This window comes from Zingiber officinale, chromosome 8B (assembly GCF_018446385.1).
Source record: "Zingiber officinale cultivar Zhangliang chromosome 8B, Zo_v1.1, whole genome shotgun sequence".
Lineage (NCBI taxonomy): Eukaryota > Viridiplantae > Streptophyta > Magnoliopsida > Zingiberales > Zingiberaceae > Zingiber > Zingiber officinale.
In genome coordinates this window covers 56,684,563-56,708,180 of record NC_056001.1, presented here as the reverse complement: position 1 = coordinate 56,708,180, position 23,618 = coordinate 56,684,563, and the positions used below count along the sequence as shown (strand labels likewise).

The 23,618-nt window shown below is 39.2% G+C and overlaps 4 protein-coding genes across 12 annotated transcripts; 2 read left to right on the top strand and 2 right to left on the bottom strand.

The window, feature by feature from the left end:
* Positions 1–3,128: 3,128 nt before the first annotated feature.
* Positions 3,129–6,958, bottom strand: LOC122015969 (replication protein A 14 kDa subunit-like). 3 transcript variants are annotated; one of them, XM_042573082.1, is made up of 3 exons: positions 6,090–6,218; positions 4,416–4,674; positions 3,129–3,507 (listed from the first exon to the last, which is right to left on the bottom strand). In XM_042573082.1, the coding sequence occupies exons 2-3, from the start codon at positions 4,669–4,671 to the stop codon at positions 3,443–3,445; spliced, it is 321 nt and encodes a 106-aa protein (XP_042429016.1). In that variant the 5' UTR covers positions 4,672–4,674; positions 6,090–6,218; the 3' UTR covers positions 3,129–3,442. The 3 variants fall into 3 exon arrangements, with proteins under 3 accessions (XP_042429016.1, XP_042429015.1, XP_042429014.1); XM_042573081.1 differs by lacking the exon at positions 6,090–6,218 and adding an exon at positions 5,633–6,035; XM_042573080.1 differs by lacking the exon at positions 3,129–3,507 and having other exon boundaries at positions 4,540–4,674; positions 6,090–6,958.
* An 810-nt stretch (positions 6,959–7,768) lies between these two features.
* LOC122016587 (la-related protein 1B-like) lies at positions 7,769–11,342 on the top strand. The gene is made up of 6 exons (XM_042573942.1): positions 7,769–8,195; positions 8,323–8,863; positions 8,969–9,131; positions 9,211–9,301; positions 10,487–10,558; positions 10,697–11,342. Exons 1-6 carry the CDS (start codon positions 8,013–8,015, stop codon positions 10,874–10,876), a joined length of 1,230 nt encoding a protein of 409 aa, XP_042429876.1. The 5' UTR covers positions 7,769–8,012; the 3' UTR covers positions 10,877–11,342.
* Positions 11,343–11,758: 416 nt separating this feature from the next.
* LOC122016361 (histone-binding protein MSI1-like) lies at positions 11,759–14,950 on the bottom strand. Of its 4 annotated transcripts, XM_042573632.1 has the most exons (6): positions 14,258–14,950; positions 13,739–13,891; positions 13,183–13,307; positions 12,577–12,672; positions 12,333–12,436; positions 12,062–12,242 (listed from the first exon to the last, which is right to left on the bottom strand). In XM_042573632.1, exons 1-5 carry the CDS (start codon positions 14,882–14,884, stop codon positions 12,379–12,381), a joined length of 1,059 nt encoding a protein of 352 aa, XP_042429566.1. In that variant the 5' UTR covers positions 14,885–14,950; the 3' UTR covers positions 12,062–12,242; positions 12,333–12,378. The 4 variants fall into 4 exon arrangements, 3 of the variants coding, with proteins under 3 accessions (XP_042429564.1, XP_042429566.1, XP_042429565.1); XM_042573630.1 differs by lacking the exon at positions 12,333–12,436 and having other exon boundaries at positions 11,759–12,169; XR_006121109.1 differs by having other exon boundaries at positions 12,333–12,672.
* Positions 14,951–15,211: 261 nt separating this feature from the next.
* On the top strand, positions 15,212–23,023 carry LOC122017940 (probable BOI-related E3 ubiquitin-protein ligase 2). 4 transcript variants are annotated; one of them, XM_042575663.1, is made up of 3 exons: positions 15,212–15,446; positions 21,989–22,188; positions 22,324–23,023. In XM_042575663.1, the coding sequence occupies exons 1-3, from the start codon at positions 15,425–15,427 to the stop codon at positions 22,837–22,839; spliced, it is 738 nt and encodes a 245-aa protein (XP_042431597.1). In that variant the 5' UTR covers positions 15,212–15,424; the 3' UTR covers positions 22,840–23,023. The 4 variants fall into 4 exon arrangements, 3 of the variants coding, with proteins under 3 accessions (XP_042431597.1, XP_042431596.1, XP_042431598.1); XM_042575662.1 differs by having other exon boundaries at positions 21,956–22,188; XR_006121500.1 differs by lacking the exon at positions 21,989–22,188.
* The last annotated feature ends 595 nt before the right edge of the window (positions 23,024–23,618 follow it).

The following is a 23,618-nucleotide window of genomic DNA, read 5'->3' as shown; positions in this document are numbered from 1 at the left end:
GAGAAAATGTGATGAGAGAGAAAGTGTGATGGAAAAAAATGAAGAGATGGAAAGTGTGATGAGAGAAAATGAGGAGAGGGAGTGTGATGGAAGAGAATGAAGAGAGAGAAAGTGTGATGAGAGAAAATATGGAGAGAGAGAGAGTATGGTAAGAGATATTGAGGAGAGAGAAAGTATGATGAAAAAATGAGGAGAGAATGAAGAGAAAGTGTGTGTGATAAGAGAGAATACAGAGAGAAAATGGTAGAGAATGTGTGATGAGAGAGAATGAGGAGAGAGTGTGTAATGGAAGAGAATAAAGAGAGAGAAAGTGTGATGGGATAAAATATGGAGAGAGAGAGTATGGTAAGAGAGATTGAAGAGAGAGAAAGAATGATGAGAGAGAAAGTATGATGAAAAAATGAGGAGAGAATGAAGAGCGAGAAAATATGAGAGAGTGTGTGTGATGAGAGAGAATACATAGAGAAAATGGTAGAGAATGTGTGATGAGAGAGAATAAAAAGAGAGAAAGTATGTTGAGAGAGAAAATGTGATGATAGAATGAGGAGAAAGTATGTGGCAAAAGGCGAAATCGCTCGCCCCCAGCGCCCCCGCCGCACCCGACCCAAGGCCATCACGAGGGAGGTAAATCACAGCATCCTGAGTGAGCATGTGGCAGGTGGGGTGAGTTGCACAGGGACCGGGGTAAATCACAGAATGAGGAGAAAGTATGATGAGAGAGAACAAGGAGAGAGAGTGAAATGAAAAAAAAAATTAAACAAATATACTAAGGGTATTTTCGTCCAAAACTTAATTTTTATTTCCATTCCATCAAAACCCAAGTAAGAGGGTGAGTTTCATCCATACCCAAATTTTTAGGTTTCATTCCAAAATCTTGATTTCATTCTCATCAACCAAACACAAAGTTTGGGAATGAATTCAATTCCTCATTCCCAAACCTCTAAACTAAACGTCACCTTAGAATTTTCTTATTATTTCAATTTCTAGAGTACATTCTCATATAAACAAGGATATATCAACATTAGAGAAGAAAAATATAGCAGTGTTCAGGGGAAAAAAGCTAGCCATAAAGTTCAACAATTTAGTAAGAGAAATCATGAATTATAATGTATGGTTTAATTTTCATTGATGAACACAAAATCATAGCAAACAAAGTACTAAGAGGGAGAGCTCGCGACTGGGAAGGAGAGCTCGTGGCAACAGGAGAGGGCTTGCAACTGGGAGGGAGAGCTCGCGGCGGCAGGAGAGGGCTTGCAGCAAGGAGGGATAGCTCGCAGTGGCAGAAGAGAGCTCGCGATTGTGGGAGGGAGAGCTCGCGGCAACAGAAAAGGAAGAGCTCGCGATGGCGCTTCTGCTAGGATTTGCGGAGAGGAAGAGGAGAGGTTTGAGGGTGCGCGATTGCGATTTTTTTTCCCCCTTTACGCAACTTAATTCTCAGGCGCCGCCGATGACGTGGAGTCGCCATGACTCCTATGTACACATGTTCGTGGCAGCTGCAGTATGCTCTCCTAGGCTTGTTGCATTCTGCTCTATTTTATTGTACTAAGGCATGTTATTACTAAATAAAGTTAACTGGCATAATCTGAATTCCCAACTACTATTTAAACATAGTAAATTTATTAATTGCTAGACATCCACTCAACTTTTTTTAAAATCAAAATGGTTAAATAAGAAAGAAATTATAAATTTTTTCCCAGTTCTATTGATTTCAATAGTATTCATCATCTTCTTCTGTTATTTAGCTTTAGAACGAACTGTATTCCATTAGCGGATTTCTCCAAGTCTATTTTGTCCTTAAAATTGGTGGTGTATCAGATATGTGCCAACTATTTTGCAGATACTTAAAAAGCGAATGAATCAGGGGAGGATCCAATAAGTTTGAGCAGTCAGTTCTGACGACGATTTCTTCACTATTCGGCATGCAAGTGTATTGGTGTGCACACACTAAGATTCTTCTTGATGCGCACACATTACTGCAGGGATGTAAACTACTCTGATAGAGTACTTGAAAATGGATCCGATTGAGTGTTCTATATTATATCAGGTTCTTGATGACTGTGAACAGGGTCTTTATCGATTCCGCCATGAGGAACTTAAGGGCTGAATTCCAGTTAGGGTCAAGGAATTAATCGACAAATTCCATTCAAGTTTCGTAGAATCCATGTCAGATGATCTCCACATGAATGCTGTATTAGATGATGTTATGAAGCCACTTAAGGCGATAAATAGCACCTTGAACAAGTTGAAGGCATCTCCCTCCCCTATGTGGTTCAAGATCACAAATCAGTTGGATGATGCATTGTGTTATTTTGAAGGGAAATAAACCGCCAAAGCTTACTATTCTGTCTCTTCTTGCACTGGAGAAGGAAGTCAGAGATGTTCTCAGCGTTCTAGGACTCTTGGCCACTTCTTGCTCTGAGGTAACTGCAATTTTATTTTATTTTTAACTGCGAGTTCAATTGCTCGCAATTTCAACAGCTATGAGACTTCTCTTGATTCAACAGATCCTTCAGCAATTCACTTTAGAGCCGGGGAACCGAGGAACAAATACAGCAGCTGATCGAGCAAAGAAACCTAGCGAGGAAAACCAAGGAGTACGAGCTCTCAGACAACATCAGAAGAGACCTTTCCGTCAAGGGCTTTACTCTAAAGGATGAATCGAAAGGGACCATTTGGAGACTTTGTGAACCAGAGGAAGATGCAGCCCTAATGCTCTCTAATTGCAGTATCAAAAGCTGACATTGGTAAAATGCTAAGTTCCAATTAGAAGTGTATTTAACATATTATGATCATGCAGCAACATGAATTGTTCCTTGTATTCTCCATTCAAATGTGAGAAAGATCATAGTTTGTGTATCACCAATGCTATATTTTCTTCTTTTTTTGTTCTTACAAAGAATAAACATGGTTGTGGTACTGCAGTTGCTGAAATGAGTTCTATATAATACCAAAAATTTCACTTTGAGATTGAAATGATGAGAACTAAATTATTAACGTATACCATTCAATTTATATAATATAAAAGTTTCAATTAAAGTATTTTTCATTTGAAACTTTTATACTCAAATAAAACAAACTAAATATTTTACTTAGCTCATACTACACTAACCCTTTCATTATCAATAATATTAAGATGTGCATGTCTCAAAATTAGTGGGATCATAAGTACAAGATAAAGAAATCTGATCCAAGTGGTGTAATTGGATTTGGGCCAAGAACAGCACAAAAAGAAGTTTAGGCCCAACAGGCGCATGCCATGCCAGCCCATGAACTGGCCCATAACAACCCCAGACCATAATATGTCAAGGAAACACACACAGACAGTTCATTTATCACGACAGAGTAAGAATATCGACAGGAAAACAAGTTTTTCTTATCTCAGTGGCTAGTTGGTCTGATTTATACCCTAGTAAGATCACATCCAGCAGCAGCTACCAGTTTTCTAGTGAAATAAATTCTTGAATTTGCCATTCGCGAGCTGGCATAACCCATTGTAAGCTGACACATCTGAGAAGAACATGAACTTGTTCAGTAATGGTAAAGTAGCAGGAGATATTATCAAGATAAAGCATGGGTGGATTTGCTTTGAGATTAGATTATGTTGCAAATACGAAGGGTAAAAACATGCTCTCATTAAATAAATACAGAGGATGATTCTGCATTTCTTAACTACAAGAAGAAAATTATGTTCCGAGGATTCGGAATTTGTATATGTTCATCAAACAGTACTCGAGCAAGAATCTAAGTTCTCAAGGAAAGGCATTGCTAGAATGCCCTACATCTTGTAATGGGAACCATTTTAAACAGGTATTGATTAGCAGAAAGTGTTTAGTCAGTGCCTAAGACGCATGTGTTATATGTCCCAGTGATCAGAAAGAGTGCTTCAACATATATTTTATTATCAATCTTTCAACAGACATGGTCAAAAAGATTCATTGCATAATTATAAGAACCAAATTGTTCTTACTTCTTAGTTTGCATATCCAACATCCTTTTATTTGAAGAACTTAAATCCTCAAATATATTAAAATTAGAATGTCTCAAATACGCTCAATACTTTGCCTCAAACAACATGTAGCAGACTTGTAGACCCTTGAGTAACTTGCTAATTCAGACAGGATTTTTTTAGCTGTCACGGCATCTTACATATGAGATAAAGTTGTCTAATTATGAATGTTCTGTAAACTAATGCAGGTTTAGGAAAAACTGCATTTTTAATCGATAGTTTTTTTACTGTGTAGGCCAAGATCCTTTCAGGTATGTACATTTATAAGAAGAAAGAGTAATGCATAGGACCAATTATGATAGATGAAAATATTATAGGTGGCATTCTATATCAAAATTAATTAAGGTTACACCTAATCAAACACCTTTTAAGAATAAACAAAAAAAAAGAGGAGTTGTTCGAAATTTACCAAAATTTTCACCAAAATCAGTGCATATTTCAGCTCGAATTGATTGGTTGCTGTCAGCAATGCCAATGACCTCAACATAATGGGACAGGGGAAGGGCCTGAGAGCCCTTAATAGTTAGCTGTTGCCCATCAGTTGATTTACCAACAATAGCTCCAGCATCATTTCGCAAGACTTGAATCACAGCCCGGACTCTTCGACCAAGGTACATTTTCAGAATCTCTGAGTTGACAAAAACGGCAGGACTAGATGTATCCATACTCTGCACAATCATGCATAGAAATTTAAAAAGCTGTTGGAAATTATAAATGTAAAAATTTAAAGGTTGAGTGTTTCATAACAAACAGATTTTCTAGATACCAATTATTAAATTAAGGTGACTAAAAACAAATAGAGAAGACTAAATTTATATGTTTAACAGATATTACGAACATGATTATACAATAGGATCTCCAACAGGAAGGTGGCTAGATACTGTGACAACATAAAAACAAAATAATAAACTTAGATTTGGTCAGGAAGCATAGTGTGCATACAGAAGCCAAGATAAAGTATTTTTCACATAATATGTTGTTTTGTTTTGACATTACAACCTGAGCAGAGATCACCAGACAGACAAGCAAATGTGCACAAGCAAATACAACCAAACACCACGATCCATCATTTAGTCAAGCAGTTGAGTTTGGGATCAAAAGGTTGTTCAACTGCCAATGCCCCCTTGATTTTGACAATAAAATCATGTAAACCAAAGAGAAGACATAATGCAAGCACCATAGAATACAATCCAAAGGGAAAAGTCTCAACACGGTGTTTAAGGTAACCTTACTGAACATCAAACTAAGAAGATCACGATTGAAATGTACTCGTTTTTTCCTGCTTCTTGCAATTTGTTAAATAAGAACGCAGCGTATGACCCAATAAAAAATAGATGACGCAAGAAAAATCTCAAATCAAGCCGTAAAGAGAATTTTCAGAATAGATTTCTACAGGTTCCCCAAAAAATCTCAAAAAGTAGAAAATAAAAACACTCCCATAAACTATTAGTGGTGAACATAAACGCTTAGATCAGCTTGAAAGGAGAAGAATCCAAGGGATAATGGAGTTCGAAGGCGCTCTATCGTCTCGAAGACAGCCGCTAAAAGGCAGGTACCAAACCGATCTACAGGCACAGATTAGCGAAGAAGGTAAGAGTAGATCTAAGGATAGCATTAGGGTTTCACCTTAGGCTTCGCCCTTTTTTCTCGGATACGACCAGTGAGAAGTGAAGAAAACCAAGCGGCGGAAGGGATTGCCGCGCTTTTATAGGTCCTCGTCCAGGCCGTGGGTCCATTATGTGACGAACGGGCCCCCGAGTAGAAAATAACGTGCGACTCGTGATGTATCCGCCGTTGGATCTCATCGGAGGGCAGAGCCAGAGCAGCAGTGCAGGCTACTTTATTAGCCAAGTGAGGCATTGTAGTCCACTGCTATTGGCTGGAATGGCTGGGCCCAAATTGACTTACCAATGAGAATGCCCATTTCATCTAAATACATGTTCCCCCAGAAATTTACAAAATATTTAAAAGAAAAAAGGAGAGTTTTTGGAAAATTACAAGAGAGAACAAAAAAAATTGCAAAAATTAAAATAGAAAAATGGAAATTAATCTTAATACATCAATATATTAATTAATTGATTACTAGAGTTGGAGAGGAATCGGCGGCGGCGGTGGTGGCGGCCTCTTCTTCGGGTTCATTGCCACCGCTCCGTCGCTCCCCACTTTGATCGGCCCCGAGTGGGCCACCATCGCCCCGTCGTCCTCCTCCTCTCGGCCGCTCTGCTCTGCCACCTTCCTCCAGTCAAAATCCTGCAGCGTCTCCCGCCCGCTCGAGTACCACCTCATCGTCCCCAGCGCCGGCGCCGACGCCGACGCCGGATTTATATCTCCTCTTCCGATTTCCTTCTCCTCCTCCGACTCTGTGGGAAATTTCCTCCTGCGCCGGCGAAACATCCTGCTGAGAAACAGGGAGGCGTCGCCCGTCCTCTTACTCTTCAGCCTCTTATCTGCGTCGGGCTTCGCTGGCGGAGGCAGCGACTTAGTTTCCTCATTACTATTGCACCTCATCTTACGTAGCTTCACCTGTCCCATGCAAGTGACCTTCGGCGAAGTTGGCTCCTCGAACTCCCCTCCGGCTCCGCCCTTCCCCTTGCGCCGCACCTCTACCGGCACGATCGAAGCGATGAAGCTTCGCCGCTGCTGGAGGCCTTGCGCGTGCGCGTTTCCATCGCCAGAGAAGCCTGTCCGTTTGGGGAGGAAGCTGATGATGGACGCCGCCGACCTCATTGGCTTCTCCATGACTGCTTAATCACGCACAGATCGCCGATCGAGATCAATTCGCGAGCTCCCGTCGATTAAAAATCAAAATTTGAAGCTCGATTCCAAGAATAAAGTTGAAATCGAAGAGAAATATGTGGTCAAAAGGAGATTTTGATAATGAATCAGAAGCAGAGGAGGATCGATGAGATGAGATATAAAGGAACAGGGGAGGGAGGGGGATAGGGATTAAGAGGTAGCTGGAGACAGCTGGGTTTTGTCAACGCTGTTGTTTCAGCGTTTTTAGACCTCATTTATTAATTTTAGTCTAAATTAATTAAATATTTCTATTTTTATATTTTTATCCAAAATAAAATATTCAAATTTATATATATATATATATATATATATATATATATATATTTTTGCCAATTCTATCCAAAAATAAATTAAGGAGAAGGCACCTAACTTTTAAAATTTCCCAAACAAGCCATGGTTTTCACTAACAGGTGCCCTAGTTATCACAAAAGTTCATTATCGATCATATGAGTAAATCATAGAAACATAGATAAATCTTGACAAACACCCAATGTCACAAATAATTTAAACTCTTTAGGGAGAATATCCATAAATTCCATATCAACTTTTGTAAATACAAAATTTACTTTATATTTTATATTTTCTGTAAAAAAAAATTTACATCTATTTTATCCCTTCTTTCAATTTAAATTTCATAAATAATATTTTTTTTTAATTTAGTGAATGAAATATATTCCCTAAATATTAACATATTATTTAATTTTTAAGGAAAAAATAAAAAAATTGATTGAAAGATACTAGAAAAAATAATAAAGAATAAAGATAATGAAAAATTTTAAAATAGCTCAGGTATATAATAAAAATAATTATTTAAATTTAATAAAATAGATGATTTATTAATATTATAGAAAATTTAAACATTCTGAAAAAATAAAAGTGTCATAAAAACCAAAATGAAGTCAGGCAAATTCGTAATTAATTAGAAGGTCCAGGGCATTTCTGCTCGCCCTTCTCCTTTTCTTTTAAAAGAGAGAAAAAGAAGATGCTGCTGCTGCTTCTCTTCGTCGTCGCACCTTTTCCTCTATACGACGAATCGCCGGGAAAGGAGACTCCAGTCTCCGCATTGTCGCCTCCCTGCGCCCTCCTCTGCCGCTTTCGCACTGTGCCCCCTTCCAAGTTTCCCCTTCTTCTCTCTTTCTCCGCCGCGATCGCTGTTCGCTCACATCGCCACCGCCGCGAACCCTAACCCTACCGCTACCACGCGCCGGCCATGTCGCGCTCGCCGGATCGCTATTCTCCGTCCGCCTCCGACGCTGCTTCCTCCTCTCCGCCTGCGCCTCCCCAGGAAGAAGCGTCCGATCGCGCGCTCGGGTCCACAGACGGCATCAACCGCGGGACGAGCGCCAATGCTGCGCTTTTGGAATCCGCAGTCAGCGCGTCCTCCGCTCCCCTGGTGCGATTCCTTCTTCTGAATTCTTTTCTTGAATATTAATTTTTCTCCATTCCTGATCGCGAAGGAACGGAAAGGAATAGGATCTTTTGTTATGTGTATCTTGATTCTAACTTCCTCGTCTTGCTAGAGGTCCACGATCGATGCTTCCCAGTCAAAGCTATACACTAACCCTAGTTTTAATCGGAATCACGATCCCTTTGTTCGCCAAAAATCTCATCGGAACCCTAATTTTTCAAAAAGATGTACCGATGCTAGCAGCAGTTCGCCGATCAATCATAGTCCAAGGGAAGCTCAGCATCCAACTAGTCCTTTGGATGTACCTCCTGTTGGCCTCATGCATCAGACGCAAAGCAGCAGCACTTACCACAGAGCTGGTCATAGTGGCAGTAGAAGGGGAAACCATGGTGGCGGAGTCGGTGGAACTCCTCCCCACCATTTGCGCCATGGTAACCGGCGTGAACATGACCGTGGAGGCTATGGCTGGATGAGTTCTAGAGGTTTTAACGCTAGAGAACCGCAAACGCCGACACCATTCCTTCAGCAGCGAGGAGACCCCCGGTCATTTATTCAGCCACAACTGCTACAGCAGCCTCCATCCTCACCTACTATGATGCCGTTCTTTGGCATACCACCGCAGTACCGTCATGTTATGCCTCCCATGGGCTATGGTATGCCTTCCCTGTAGTTGTGATGCGTTTAATGACGTTTGTTTGCAAAATTTTGCGTGTGTTCATCTTTTTACAAGAATTTCCTCGTGTTCATCTTTTTACAAGAAATTCCTCCTGTTTATTATCTCCCGCCGCCACTGCCTCCGCCATTTGAGAGCATGCCTATCATCACACATCAAGCACCTTCTGTAGTCACCCCTGCAGGGTTTCCATCGCCAGCAGATTATCAGCGCTTTATGTTGGTGAAGCAAATAGAGTACTATTTCAGGTAATTTATGAGCCTTTGTGGTAGATTAAACTTTTCTTATGCATTTTTATATCTGTTGTTTAAGGGTTTGAATTGGCAGTCCTGAGAATCTTTGCAAGGATCATTTTCTCAGACAAAATATGGATGATCATGGTTGGGTTGCTGTTTCCTTGATTGCTAGCTTCAACAGGGTGAGTTATTTTGACTAAATGTTTTCTTATTTTCTTAATGCTTCTCATTGGCATGATTGTTGCTGAATAGTTTGCAAAGGTGAAGGCTGTGCCAGAATCTGTGTTTAATATTCTTTGTTAGATCTAGAACCGCAAAGCCTAATATTTATAAATCCAAAGAAGAGACTTTTCAATGTTGCCTGCATGATCTTGGAATCTCAATATCCAAAATCCCTATGGTCAAGAATTCTGTATGAGTGCTTGTGTCTTTGAACGTGTGTAAAATTTTGAATATGATAGTGTATGCTCACATTGCCCCTGAAAAGATCAATCACAGATTTCTATTTTGTCAAAAAAAAGAGATTTCTTTGGCAATGTTTTGTTCCTAAGCAACATTAGTCTCCATTACGTTCTTTTTTAATGTTTATGGAAGCTGGAAAAGTTTTATTTCGCCCTGTTTGGAGTTGTATTTGATCATCTTTTAGTTTTGAACGGCCTAGGTACTGACATTGTGAGCTGTGACATCATGTTGAAGCATGTATTATTTTTTGGAATAAAATAGTTTATTAGTTTGGTATTGCTTAAAATCCTTTTATTATGTGAGATTAAGTATGAATTTTACACTCCAAGGAGTTTGACAAAGCTTTTGTAAGAGATTAAAATAAACTAAAGTACGAGCAACACGTGTCTACTTGAAATGTGAAGAGATTATTAAATTCTTAAGTTACCATTCTTGTTTACAACAACAATAACAAGGCATTAAGTAATGTATCGCAGCTGTTAATTTTCTTGTTTAGAAGTCTCAAGTGTTTTTCATTGTTGGTTTGGCATGGTTGTTGCATTCATCAAATACTTTGGCTAATGCTTACATGCAGATGCTCAATAAAAGTGTGATTTTTGAATTAAAAATTAGTGATTGATTATAGGAGGAACTGCTAATACTGTGATTATCAACAAGCGAAGAACTTTTGAAACACTATGTATTTTGTGGTGATGATAAGAAATTATCCAAATTTTCATTTAGAAAACAAGATTATAATGGATACTTGAATAACCATTGAATCAACTTTTATCCAAGGTTCTGATACTTCATTAAATTTGAATTGCGGTGATCAGATTGGTCAGATGCTCAAAGCATTTGCCTGGGTTTGTTTATTTATTGGTTGTTCGAGTGAGAATGTGAATTAGTTCTCTTTTTAACTGCAGGTCAAGCAGTCGACACGTGACATACCGTATATATTGGATGCATTACACGGTTCAACAGTCGTGGAAGTACATGTATGGTTCATCATCTCACTTTTTCATCTCATAGATTGTCTTGACCAATCGAATCTCCTATATCATTCTGCCATCTTGTTCATTCTTGCATATACATGCCATATGCTATTTACAATCTTTGTGAATTATATGTGGCAGGGTGAAAAGCTGAGGCGGCGCGGTGACTGGATGAGATGGATACTGCCACACTCCTTCAATCAATATGACTCAGCTTCTAGTCCTCGATCGCCTCAACCACTACATCCTGATTCTGTCCTATCTCGCTTCCATGCTTTTGGATTGCATGAAGATCCTTCCCGACACAATGGCACTGGGTAGCGCAGCATCATTCGGAATTTTGAACAATCAGATGTAGGAGTTGCCTTAGTGAAGAAGAAAACAAGCTGATCGTTCATCTCAGTGATAAACCGGAGCCATCTCAAGCGGTCAAAATACATGAAGGAAAACCATTTCCCGGATCAGGAAAAGGGTGACGTGGCCATAAATGAGGTATTTTCTTCGACAGCAAATATCCATCAATTGGAAAAGGAAAAAGTAACGAGTACGAAACGATGATAAATTTGCATGGAACTGGCTGGTTATGTGGTTTTGTTTCTGATGGGGTGTATGTTCTTTCTTTCTTCGGTAGGATCACCGTCGTGTGGCCAATAAATTTTGTCACATTATTTGGGAAGAAATTGGGTCACTACTCATGATTGGAGAACTGGATTCTCAATGTTGAAATGGTTGTATTCGACTGATGGATTTAGCACGTTCGTTTTGAACTAGTTCTTTTTGTTGCAAATTTTTTTCCTCCATTATTCTGTTAAATCTGTTTTGATCTAGCTCAACCAAATTGTTCATTCTCATAGAACAATTATCTTCTGTATTAAAGCCACATGGCCTGTTTTAGTCAAATGAGACTTCCTCCATTATTCTGTTAAATCTGTTTTGATCTGTTATTCTATCTAGCTCAACCAAATTGTTCATTCTCATAGAACAATTAGCTTCTGTATTAAAGCCACATGGCCTGTTTTAGTCAAATGAGACTTCCTCCATTATTCTGTTAAATCTGTTTTGATCTGTTATTCTATCTAGCTCAACCAAATTGTTCATTCTCATAGAACAATTAGCTTCTGTATTAAAGCCACATGGTCTGTTTTAGTCAAATGAGACTTCCTCCATTATTCTGTTAAATCTGTTTTGATCTGTTATTCTATCTAGCTCAACCAAATTGTTCATTCTCATAGAACAATTAGCTTCTGTATTAAAGCCACATGGTCTGTTTTAGTCAAATAAGACTAACTCGGACTATAATACCAGCTCACAAAAACTTGAACAGAAAGATTTGCCTCAGACTCACCATGGGGATTTGATATGTTCAAATTTAAACTCATTAGGCATACAATAAGCATGCTCGTCAGTCAACGATGATCATTGCTGCCGTCATCTCGGTATCTCTCAGCCATCTGCCATACCTGAAGAATATTGTCGTCGGCCACACTAGCAATGACCCAAGGCTCCTCGGGGTTCCATGAGAATTCTGAGATCTTTGCAGTGTGACCGGCGTGAACAAAGAACGCCTCTGGCGGCCCAAAGACGGCTTCGTCGGCAGTCTGTTCATCCCCAATCCTATCCACATATGTCAAAAAACTAAAGTTATCAATTGCGTTGTATTCACTGCAGTCTCAAGTTCTTGCAGTTCCTGCATATTAAGAACCATCAGAGATACATGCACAAAAAAGAGTGAATGTAAGCAATCTAATAGTCCAGTCAACCAGCTCTTTAATTGAACCTTGATTCATCCATCTAATGCCAAGAGGACAGCCTGACAGGGAGAGCTAGGTGGTCTGATCAGGCCGAGGGGTTGCCGCATAGAGCGGTTTGTGCCCAAGAAGTCTGAGGAGTTCGAGCAGGACTTTCTTTTAACATTCCTATGTCAAACTAAGAAATGCATATTTCTATACTATTATTTATCAATTCCATTCCTTAACCAAAAGAATGATTCATGCTTTTGCATTGAAATCTTAAGTAAGTACCGGTTAAGGTCCCAAATTATCAGCCTTTTGTCAGTAGCAGAGGTAGCAAAAATAGTTTCATGACTCGGGCTCCATTCCACTTGAACAACAGATCCTCTGTAAACACAAATACTCATCAAAACAACAAAAGCAATAATAAAATTACACAATAATAAAGGATTTATGAAACGATATAAATAAATAAATATAAACTTTACTACCATATTTGAACCTAACTACAAGAACCAGTAGTTTATTACTTCTGGAACTATACTTTCCTGACATAATCATCTTGATAATCAACTATTTTTCTTGACATAGAGTACATTTTAGTTTTCTCTGTGTCAAACTAATGTTATTAGAGCTGAATAGTGGCACATAGGTTCAACTGGTTAGACTGAGAATCAGTATCCAATCTGATCCAGTTCGAGTAAGAAAATAAATAAATATAAAATAGCTGATTAAACCAGTTAAGGCTCCACCAGTTCACTTGTGAAGGAACCAGAAGTCTGGACATCTGAAAACAACTAACATTGCATGTGATAAGTTACACTATGATCGCATATCGTATTAATTTATCATTAACCAAATGATTCAACAAGGCAATGCAGAAGGCCGTGTACTTACACATGACTCAAACATGTATGTAAACTTGTAGTGAGCTTCCGAAGGTCAAATAGGTTAACTGTACTGTCTTTAGACGCTGTTGCCAAAATCCAGTCATTAAACGGATTAAATGATAGTGAATTGACCTGGGAGAGCAAGACAATACATACCCAACGTTAATGAGTGCTGATATGCTTATAGGTAAGCCAGAGAAAACATAATTAGGTAGAATACTGAATAAATGCAATGCAAAAAGAGTAGAACAACCAATTGTTACTTGTTTTTACGCCAACTCGAAACAACTCTAGTGTGGTTTGCACTTGAGAAAATGTAACAATATACTTGGTTTATCAAGCCTTATATATACGTGCCAAAGTCTAATTGTTGAAACAGAGTATTTCCAGACCAATGCTATCTGCATTTTACAGAGGTCATACGATACGAAATCAGCTGTGCCATAAGATATTGGTCTTCCTATTTATGCATAAGATCGTATAAGAGGCAACTGTACCTTTGTAAAACATTACTACTTGCAGGTGCATATGGAAGAATTCATATTGACAACAAACTACTTTACCTCATTTTCATGGGCTTTTAATGACTGTTGTGGCTTTCCAGATGCCGATGAGCGAACGTCCCAAATCATCAAAAGATGGTCATTCCCAACGGACCCAAACATGTGTTCATTCTTCAAGTGCCAAGCAACATCCTCAACAGAATCAGTATGGGCCTAGAAGAAAGTACATAGTTTGAAATCTTCTACCACACATGAATTAGGAATGTGTTTTCAGTTTGCAAGGGGAAAACTAGAATATAATCTACAAGGCTAACCAAAATGAGAGGGAAAAAAAAAACTTGGCAGTGATGCAACGTCAGCTTTCTCATTAGGTGTTTGAATCTAGAAAGAACACACACCTAGTTCAATCAGTGGAACCACAAGTCCAAGATTCTTGGAAGGATCACTAGGTCAAATCTGATGGATTTAACAAGGATTTGCTTCAAGTATGAACTCTGAAATGCTCTTTAGATAAGTTTTCCACATTAAACAGAGTGAAGTATCGTACAAGGACGATGCTAAAGATCTACGACCCATTACCTCAAACAGGTATCTTGCATCAAGAATCTTCTCTTCCGGCATCATTCCCACATCCCACAGACAGATCTTGGAATCATACGATCCGCACAAAAGAAAGCCCTCCTTGTGCGGACTCCACGAGATCCCATATCCCTCCTTGGAGAGGCCCCTCAAGACGACGTCCGGACCACTCTCCTCCCCCTCGACCGGCCTCAGTGGCCGCCGCTCGCAGTCGAACACGTGAACCTCCGCGTCTTGGGTCATGGTGGCTACAACCGATGGTCTCTGCGGCATGAATCGGGCGCGATTGACCTTTCCGTGATGAGGGATGGTCTGCGAGATCTCGACCTTGGGGAGCGGCGCGCCGGGATGGGCCTCGGGAGGGAGGGGGAAAAGCACGTCGGCCGTCATGAAGAAGTTAGGAGCGTAGTCGGAGGTGTGACTGCCGAGGAGGAGGCGGTGGGTGGCGCCGCCGCGGCTGCTTCCGGAGGAGGAAGACGGCGACGAGCCCGGGAGCCATCGGACTGTGAGGGAGGGCCACCTGAGGGGGTGGGAGATGACGAGGTCGTATAGAATAGGGGTGTTCACCTTCCACGAACGGTAATCCTCACCCGCCTCGCGGCCCTCATCAGACTCCGTCACCGTCATCTCTTCCCCGCCAAAACCGTGCCTACAGCGGCCGATCGGAGCGAGTCACCGCTGCTTTTATCGCCGGGACCGGATCTCCTCCAACACTTGCGCGGGAATCGTAAACCCCTGCGAACTTGCACCTACACCGTTCGTTTGACAGTTCCTCCCATCTTTACCGTCCATTTCTTAAACCTTCACCGAATGCAGTAGACAACATTCACCTTTGCAAAAATTAAAAAACGTTTAGGAGTTTTAAGATAAATTTTGAAATTTTAGAGACGAAGTTTTTCAAATAGATAAACTTAAGGGATTCAAGTAGAAAGTTTCCTTGCAGCGAATAAATCGCCGTGCTCGATGCTGTTTCCGCACCAAGAGAGACTCTACCCCCGAATCAATCGCCGGTTAGGCACGCCGCCGAAGTGAGCAATGCTCCACTGCCATGAGACGGTCGAGGGGCTTCAGATTGATTCCTCGTGCACTGGCCGAACACCTTCGGGTCGGGAGCCAACCTAGCCGACATTGGTGGAGTTTCCGGCCGCGCGACGCCCACGAGGTATCATGGATTTGATCACCTTAGAAGGTAAAGGTCGCTGCTTGTTTTCCTGACTTTGAGAAGTTTTGTGTCCTAGCTTTCTTCCTACATAGGCAAACTTGTTAGCGGCTTTGTGTTGTTTCACTAGAAAGAGGATTTTTTTTTATTGTTGTATTGTTAATTAAGATAGGGATTTCTATCAGTATATGATTTCCATGCCAAGATTTTTTTTTCCCTTCCTTGGACAATTACTTCATCGAGGGCACCTTTTTTGTTGATGTATCAAATAACTAGGTATATATGTCTCTGACATAGGATTATATGTTGTGAATGATGGTTGTGGGTTGGATAGATTGCACCAAGAGCAGAGTGTAGGATGGAAATTTGTAGTGAGGCTTCAATGCATTGACTTCATGCAAGAGTGTCTTAGTGACTACAACTGATGGTTGCTTGTAAGGATTTTTTTTTTCTATGGCCCAGATGATATTTATTTTGATTCTTTTGCTTCGTCTTTTTCTCTTGAAAGCTTGGTTCTTGCAACTGCTTGAATTTGCATCGTACTTGACTTCAAACTCTGCTACACACTTCTCCGTTTGATTAGAAACCTCATGTTGTCATGTTGAAGGCGAAATTATTCTTTTAAAACCTTAACTGAGACACTGCAACTTTATATATATATATAGGGATTAAAAATTAAGCTTTAGGAAGGGGAAGCCATGATAGAGAGTTCATGATGTGACATGTTGATGATCTCCTGTATTATTGAAAAAGGCAGTCTGGTAGCAATGAAAATGGAAGAGAAACATGTCCCTACCTGAAAATGATGTTGAAGAGAGACACCTCAAAGGTAGCAAAATATGGAGGTGGTGTTGGATATATGTGAATGGAGAAGAGGTGGAAGAGGTATGAAGTTTCATTGTGAATGGGAGGGATTTTAGTTCCACATTGGGAGTTTCAAGGCATATTGGTTGGTTTATATTGATTCACATATATTGATGATGTGAACAAATGCATGGGAAGAGGCTCTCTCTCACATGTAGGTGCCAGGGGTGCAAATTCAAGGCACGGATTATACTGAACCATGTTGACTCGTGTGCAAGCGGGACTTGTGCACGCCGAATGCCGACCGGTCGGGGCAAAATTTGCCCAAGTTGAACAACCAACATTTTGTCACATAAACTTTTTGCTGCTTATTTAAGGGTGTAACGGATGCATTAAATTAAAAATTAATGCAACCGAGTGAAACGTTAGCGCTTCACAGCCGACAAATAATTATCATTAAACGATCATTAACGCTGCTCATTGGTATGAGCTCCTATATAAGAAGGTTGCGTCCATAAGCAAAAGGTTACACGCTCAAAAAGTTGAAGCTCACCACCTACGTTCCCCTTCTCTTCTGTCGTGCATCTCTTGCTCGGCAGAGTGCCTGTGATAGCAGTCGGGTACCTCTCAGTTCGTTGTGACCATCAATGCTTAGTGGAAATTACGGTTCACCGTTGTATCTTGGGAAACAGACGACCCAAGGAAACCTTGAAGCACAATCGGAGGTAGGGTGAATCTGTTTCAAGGAAACTATGACCCTCGCAGGCCTCGGTCCATCTGCCCGCTCGAACTTTGCGTTTGCTCGGACGCTAACTCGGTCGGCCTCTGCGTTCGCTCGACCGCTAACTCGGTCGACTTCTGCGTTTGCTCGGCCGCTAACTCGGGCGGCATTTTCGTCCGATCGGTTGCATGCCTGTCCGGTCGCTCAGTTCGTTGGGTCGCTCGCTCAGTCTGCTCGGTTGCTCACTCTGTCGTTTGACTGCACATTCATCCGGCTGCAAACCCGCTCGGACTCTCGGTCCGCTCGGCCATACTCTCGGTCCGCTCGACCATACTCTCGGTCTGCTCGGTCGTACGGTCATTCGCTCGGCCGCACGCTCGCTCGACCGCTTGCTCACCCAGCCTCTTCTTTACTCAGCTACTCACCCATCTGGCCGCAGCTTGCTCCGCCTCTACGCTCGTTTGGTCGCACGCTCATCCGGCCGCAGCTCGCTCGGTCTTTACGTTCGTTCGGTCGCACACCCGTCCGACCGCAGTTCGTTCGGCCGCTTGTTCGCTTGCTTGCTCAGCCGCTGGGTCACTTGGTCTGAGACTCGCCCGTCCGGCCGCTCGCTCGCCCGGTTGGTCACTCGTCTGCATTCAGCACTTGGCAGAAATCAGACCCTGCTTGCAACCGGAGATTATCTGCTCAGGTCATCTCGACAGATAAATTGAATTTAACTTGGTGTATTTAAATTTAGCTAATTCTCAAAATCTCTAGCAACAGATTGTTTTGTCCAATAGGTGGCTATGACATGGAAAGGAGACTCTACTATAAGAGTAGTAATGATGGATAAGATCTCTGTGGCTTTAATTCCAGGTTAATATGAACTCCTGCTATATCTAAGGAGTTGGGAAGTGAAGAAATAAGAGGATGATCATTTTGAGGGGATCACCCTCAAATCGAATAACATAATTTAATGATTAATTTGCTTGATAGAGAATGAAAACAAAGGGTGATGATTTACTGATTTATAGGCGAATAAGGTTTCTTCTGCTACAGAATATTAAGGGAATAACTCAGTGTAGAAAAAAAATATAAGGTATAACTTGTAAGAGAAATTAGTGTTCTGCTGAATGAGCAAATGAATTGGTCTTGACTCCTATGTTAGGGCCATCTTTACTTTCTAAGAAGAAGCCATTGTTTTCCCATTATTTATTTATTTATTTATTTTTTTTTAGATATTCTGATTTTCAGTTACTTAATGGTAAAATCTTTTGACCTTTTTTTCTTCTCTAACATGATCTTTAGAGAGGAACTTAGAACCTTTATGGTTTGGTCTTCAAGAGAAACTTTTAAATGTAGATATGGTAGGATAGTGTTGTGTGTTTCAGTTGATTTGGCTAAAATGGATGTATAGATTATTTTTCTTCCTTCTTGCTTATTGTTGTGTTTATGGTTACTCTAGTTTATGTAACCCTTTTTTTCTTACTTATATTTACCTAGTTTCCATGCCATTTTGTTAGCAAATTATGAGGCCAATATCCCAATCCAATATTCTTCCCATATGGATAGTATAATGATGATTTGGGATGCCAATTCACTAAAAATCTGTGCATTATGGCTGGACTAGGGTAAGTCTCAACAGCCAAATCCAAAAATATGCCATGTTTGTAAGTCCAAAAGTGAGTGTCTCAACTGAATAATCGCTGTTCTAGATGTTTTTCTAAAGGCCAAAACATAAAGCAAACCTAACCTAAAGATTGGGCTTCTAAATATCATTAAAACTTTGGTATCAAAGAATTGCTCCTTTTTTTTGTCTAGGTTGAAATTCCTTCGAAAAGGGAGCTATTGGCACAACAGTAAAGTTGCTGCTGAGTAACCTTATGGTTACGAGTTCAAGTCATGAAAACAATCTCTTGCAATGCATAGTAAAGTTGTGTACAATAAACTCAATGTGGTCAAACCCTTACTCAGGACCTTTGACATGTAAACCTTGTAAGGAAAGTTGCAAGAGGCTTAAAAACTTGCCAACTTATTGTAAGGACCTAAGCTTGTGTAGATTGCAATGTAAAAGTAAAGTAGCATTAATTGAGTAAACATTGCAAATGTAAAGGCCTAAAATTCTAAAGATTATAAATTAGATCATATATGTATCTACATTTGTTAAATACTAAAGTGTTTATTCAAAAGCAAGATTTCATGAAGCATATGGAAGCAATGTACTTTATGGTCAGCCTACTGCATAATGCAATATAATCAATATTAATATATCAAAAAACTATATTTATATTGATATGTAAAGTATTTTCCGCTTGTAAAATAATTGTTTAAGTTAATACTGACAAGTACAAACTACTAAATGGTAGATTACAATTTTAAGTTTAAATTATTTGAATAAATCAATTAATGTTGTTTTAACCACAATGTAGATGTTATGTGCTCCCCTTAAAATCTCCCTAGGCAACAACAAGAAGGGCTTTAAAACTTTTGTTCCCTAGTGTCAATCTACACTATCTACCTAATTGCATTTGTTAAACTAGTGGACTACTCAATATTTGTTTATAATACTTTTTTTTGTATTAGATAAAAAATTAAATTAAATTTTTTTATTATTACAAGAAATTATATAAAGTTTATAAAAATTATAGTTAATTTTAAAAAATATAAATTTAAAAATCAGTTCTTCAACTAATTGAAATAAAATGTATTCTGAAATTCTGCTACATATCTGCTGTTATCATTTCCAACTTTGAAGTAAACACTAAAAAAACATATCAATTTACAAAATAATTTTAGGAAAATGAGGATGCTACCATTATGAATTTTTAAGTGGTGGGCCCTCCATAGGTCTGTATCACCTAGTCAATAAGAAAAATTGAATTCTTGGTACATAATTCAATGAATTCAAATAAAATTTATATATATTTTGAAAAAATAAAATGATTAATCAGGCTGGGTAATGTCGAGCCTAGGATGACCGGTCCGATCCCACAGAAGTTTCCCATCGGCCACCAAGATAAATCGGGAAGTGCTGGCAGCGGGCAGCTTAGGAGTCCAGCATCCTTTAGTTGCGTACCCTATTTGAAGGAAAAATTCTTGTAAATTCGCCATAGCTAAGGCTCGAACCAAAACTAAGATAGGGTAAATTTTTTATAGTGACTGGGTCCACCGCTTCGTGGTCCCATACCCCAGAACCCTCGAAGGGATTTTTTGGGGAGCCTCAGTACCACTTGGTTGATAAGAGCGCCCTACCGCCAAAGCGGCGACCTTAGTCAACAGGCCCGAAATTGGGGACTTTTAATTGATAAGAGCCTGCGCAGATGGAGGCTCGAACCTGGCACCTCAGTTAGTCAATGGATAATAACGTCATAATCAGAGCACCCCTAGTTCAGTTGTTAATTTATATATATTTTGAGAATGTTGAGAAGATAGAGAAATCTAATAGTGAAGGTATTAGTCAATTGCATCACATGAATGTTATAACACGGAGAATAAAAAATGGGGAGAGAAAAAAGGGAAAGAAGATTGAGAAGAAATAAGATGGAGTCGTAAGGATAATTGATATGATTTGATTGAAGAACTAATAAATGCCATAAATAAATAGCACTATAATAGTAATAGTTGTCCTAAATAAAATAGTGTATAAAGTAAACAGTTGGAGAAATTATAACTCATCAATTTAAATGAATTATAAACATATAAATAAAAACCTAAAATATACTTTGGTAGGAAATGCAATAAATAGTTAGTTAATAAATGAAATGAGAGATTTCAAAATGTCACCTTCTACAACATGGTTACCAATTAAACACAAAATCAAATGGAGGAATGTAAAAGGTGAAACAACTAAAGAGAACAGCAAAGCTACAGGAAAATTTAATGTAACTTAAATATTATTTATTAATTACAATCTATTGTATAGAATTTAGAATGAAGAGTTAATATTATCATTACACAGTATAAAAAGGATAGAAATATAATCAATAATTGATTAATTTCCATATTATCTAGAATTACAAATGGAAGCTATCAAATGCACACTAAATTTCATGTTATTGTATAAAAACTTTCTAAATTGTTTTAAAAAGAATTGTTTTGAATGGAAATATCTTACATTCAACCTATAGTTTTTTCATTGAACAAAATAAATGCGTAGCTTTTATGAGAAAACTTTACATTCCACTAGAAGCAAGCAAAGAACAATTGGCGAGTTTTGATTAGCCATTCACATTGAAGGAAACATGCTTATGTGGCAAAAAAGCGGAAGTCATAATTGCATTGTTTTATGGCTATCAAGTGCATGCTTCCACACTTTCTTTCATAAAGGAGAAGATATTTACTAACAATCTTTTCACATAAATGCCTTTTCTTTTCGGTAAACCTATATAAATTATATTACTAAACATATTAAGTTTTTCGTAATCCTTATCTCTATAACCTATCTCCCATGTAGGAATGAAAATGACTCTGAAATATCTATATAAATATGTATATGCATGGGCATATCTTTCTTTACTTTCAATTTTTATATTATAAATCCTTCAATTCTTTGTATATAAGGATTTTATACATGTAATATGGAGATATCCACATCTAGAGAACTCAGTTTTTGGGAAGATCGCTGGTGAAATGTATAGGAAATCATAAACTAGCTTGGACTGTAGGATTTAGTGAGATGCTTCAGAAGTTTGCTTCTCTTTCTTTTTCAGTTTCATAAGTCGTGGAAAGTGAATACCAGTTCTCTACATTAATTACGACAAAGAAGTACTGAAAATTCACATAAACGTTCTAATCGTGTGGTTCCCAAGAGTTGTTGCAGCATCCTAGCTTCCGTAGACACGTGTTCAAGTACATGTCACCTTCCTATCTTTCCCTGCTTCCTTAGTCTAGACTCTAGAAGTATCTGAGCTTGCTATATTTAGCCATTACTTCATGGTCTTTATTTATAGCCTTGGCTATCTCCTTGCTTGTTTATTCTCCTCTTGTTGCAAGTTTTTGTTTCCTATATGAGAATTTTTCATGGGGTTTCAAGGTCCTCTTCCATTCCTTCCAACTGATGGTGCAGATGCCCACTTCCAAAGTTTGTGTCAACCTTTTGAACAACAAAGACAACAAGAAGTCTTGTTTACATCCCCTTCTACATCAGCTTTGCTTCCAACTTCATCCTATTCTATCGATCAATCTCTCTTGGTTGATATGACAATTTCCGTAGCATCATTGATGCAGACATATCAAGAAGAAATGAACTGGTATCTCCAATTACAGGTAGATTATTCTTTAGTCAATCATAAAGAGTTTTTATCCAATTATGATCTAATAGCATCAATGTATTTATATACTTCTTTTGGTTGAAACACATCGTGGTTGATGCTCACTTTTTGAATCTGTTGTGTAAATCAGAATGAGAGGCTAGTGGAGTCACTTTTTGAGCAGAGAAAGCGGCATGTGGATTCTCTTTTGAATAATTTGCAAGCAAAGGCCGCCGTGCTACTTAAGGTGAAAGAAGATAACCTCTCCATTGCGATCATGAGACACCAAGAATTATGTGAGCGGCTAAAGAAGACTGAGGAGTCAAAAGAGTTATGGGAAAGTATTGCAAGGCAAAACGCCGCCCAGGTTTCATCTCTTCGAAGGGTGCTTGAACAGATACAACAACCTCAGTTCTCCTCTACGAACCCAGACACAGCAGTTGGCATCAATTCCACCTCACCAATGGAAATCAGAAAAGAATTGAAGCCAGCAAAGGATGGGGATGACAAGGTCATTATCCAGTGCAGGTGTTGTGGTGCTCACAATGCATGCCAACTCCTCCTCCCTTGTCGTCATCTTTGTACATGCAAGCAATGTACAGACATCCTAGCTTCATGCCCTGTTTGCAGCTCTAAGATAAGAGGTAACGTGAAGGTCCTGTTTTGATGTTGCATCACTGACGCATGAATAAACGATGCCAAATCTCATGGTTAAAGGTAGTGTCCTTGGTCTTTTGCAGTACGTTTAAGGTTCTTGAGTTTTTCTTCCATACTGAAGTCGTGGTTTCCTGTACTTTGTCATCATCTTTTGGTAACTGAGCATCTAATATAGCATTACTGAAGTTGTTATATCCTTTTTTTTTTCATCCTTCAAATCAGTGTTTTTAGAACCGGACGGCCAGGTGAACCGATGGTTCCAACAATTCCTGATTTTTCTCTGGTTGATTTTGTAGGATTTCTGAATTAGATGTATCTTGGTTCAATCGACTTCCTGTTCTTGGGTAACCAATTTACCCAGCCGGTCTAACCTGATTCTGAAAACACTTCTTCAGCCACTCATTTATCTTCAATTCAGAGCTCTCTTGATTTAGCCTGTTTCAACCATCCGGTCCGATCCAGTTTCTAAAACACTTCTTCAGACAAATAAAAATCTCGAAACGAGCCTGACGGTGGCCTTTTCGATTCAGTAGAAGCAAAAAAAAAAAAAAAAAATAGTAGTGAGTGTTGTTGTTATATATATGCCATGTTGGATTGAAAGTGTAAAGACAATGGACTTTAACCTGAAATCCATGAAAAGTCGAAACAACCAAAACATGTACTACTTTTTGTTTTTTGTTTTGGCTGAGTAGGTGCAATGTGGTTTGACTCAGAAAAAGGAAACACAAAAGCTAGTTTGGCTTATTTGGTCATCGACTTGGATGCTTCTGTGTGGTTACATTTCTCTCT

Bases quoted from the DNA above. Each gene is read 5' to 3' on its own strand.
- LOC122015969 (XM_042573080.1), bottom strand. From the start codon at position 6,745: ATGGAGAAGCCAATGAGGTCGGCGGCGTCCATCATCAGCTTCCTCCCC.
- LOC122016587 (XM_042573942.1), top strand. From the start codon at position 8,013: ATGTCGCGCTCGCCGGATCGCTATTCTCCGTCCGCCTCCGACGCTGCT. The intron at 8,196-8,322 runs GTGCGATTCCTT...TCGTCTTGCTAG, and splicing joins GCGCGTCCTCCGCTCCCCTG to AGGTCCACGATCGATGCTTC. The intron at 9,302-10,486 runs GTGAGTTATTTT...TTTTAACTGCAG, and splicing joins TGATTGCTAGCTTCAACAGG to GTCAAGCAGTCGACACGTGA.
- LOC122016361 (XM_042573630.1), bottom strand. From the start codon at position 14,884: ATGACGGTGACGGAGTCTGATGAGGGCCGCGAGGCGGGTGAGGATTAC. The intron at 13,892-14,257 runs GTAATGGGTCGT...ACTTTCTTCTAG, and splicing joins ATGCAAGATACCTGTTTGAG to GCCCATACTGATTCTGTTGA. The intron at 13,308-13,738 runs GTAAAGTAGTTT...TTGCTCTCCCAG, and splicing joins TAAAAGCCCATGAAAATGAG to GTCAATTCACTATCATTTAA.
- LOC122017940 (XM_042575662.1), top strand. From the start codon at position 15,425: ATGGATTTGATCACCTTAGAAG. The intron at 15,447-21,955 runs GTAAAGGTCGCT...TGGGGTTTCAAG, and splicing joins GGATTTGATCACCTTAGAAG to GTCCTCTTCCATTCCTTCCA. The intron at 22,189-22,323 runs GTAGATTATTCT...TGTGTAAATCAG, and splicing joins ACTGGTATCTCCAATTACAG to AATGAGAGGCTAGTGGAGTC.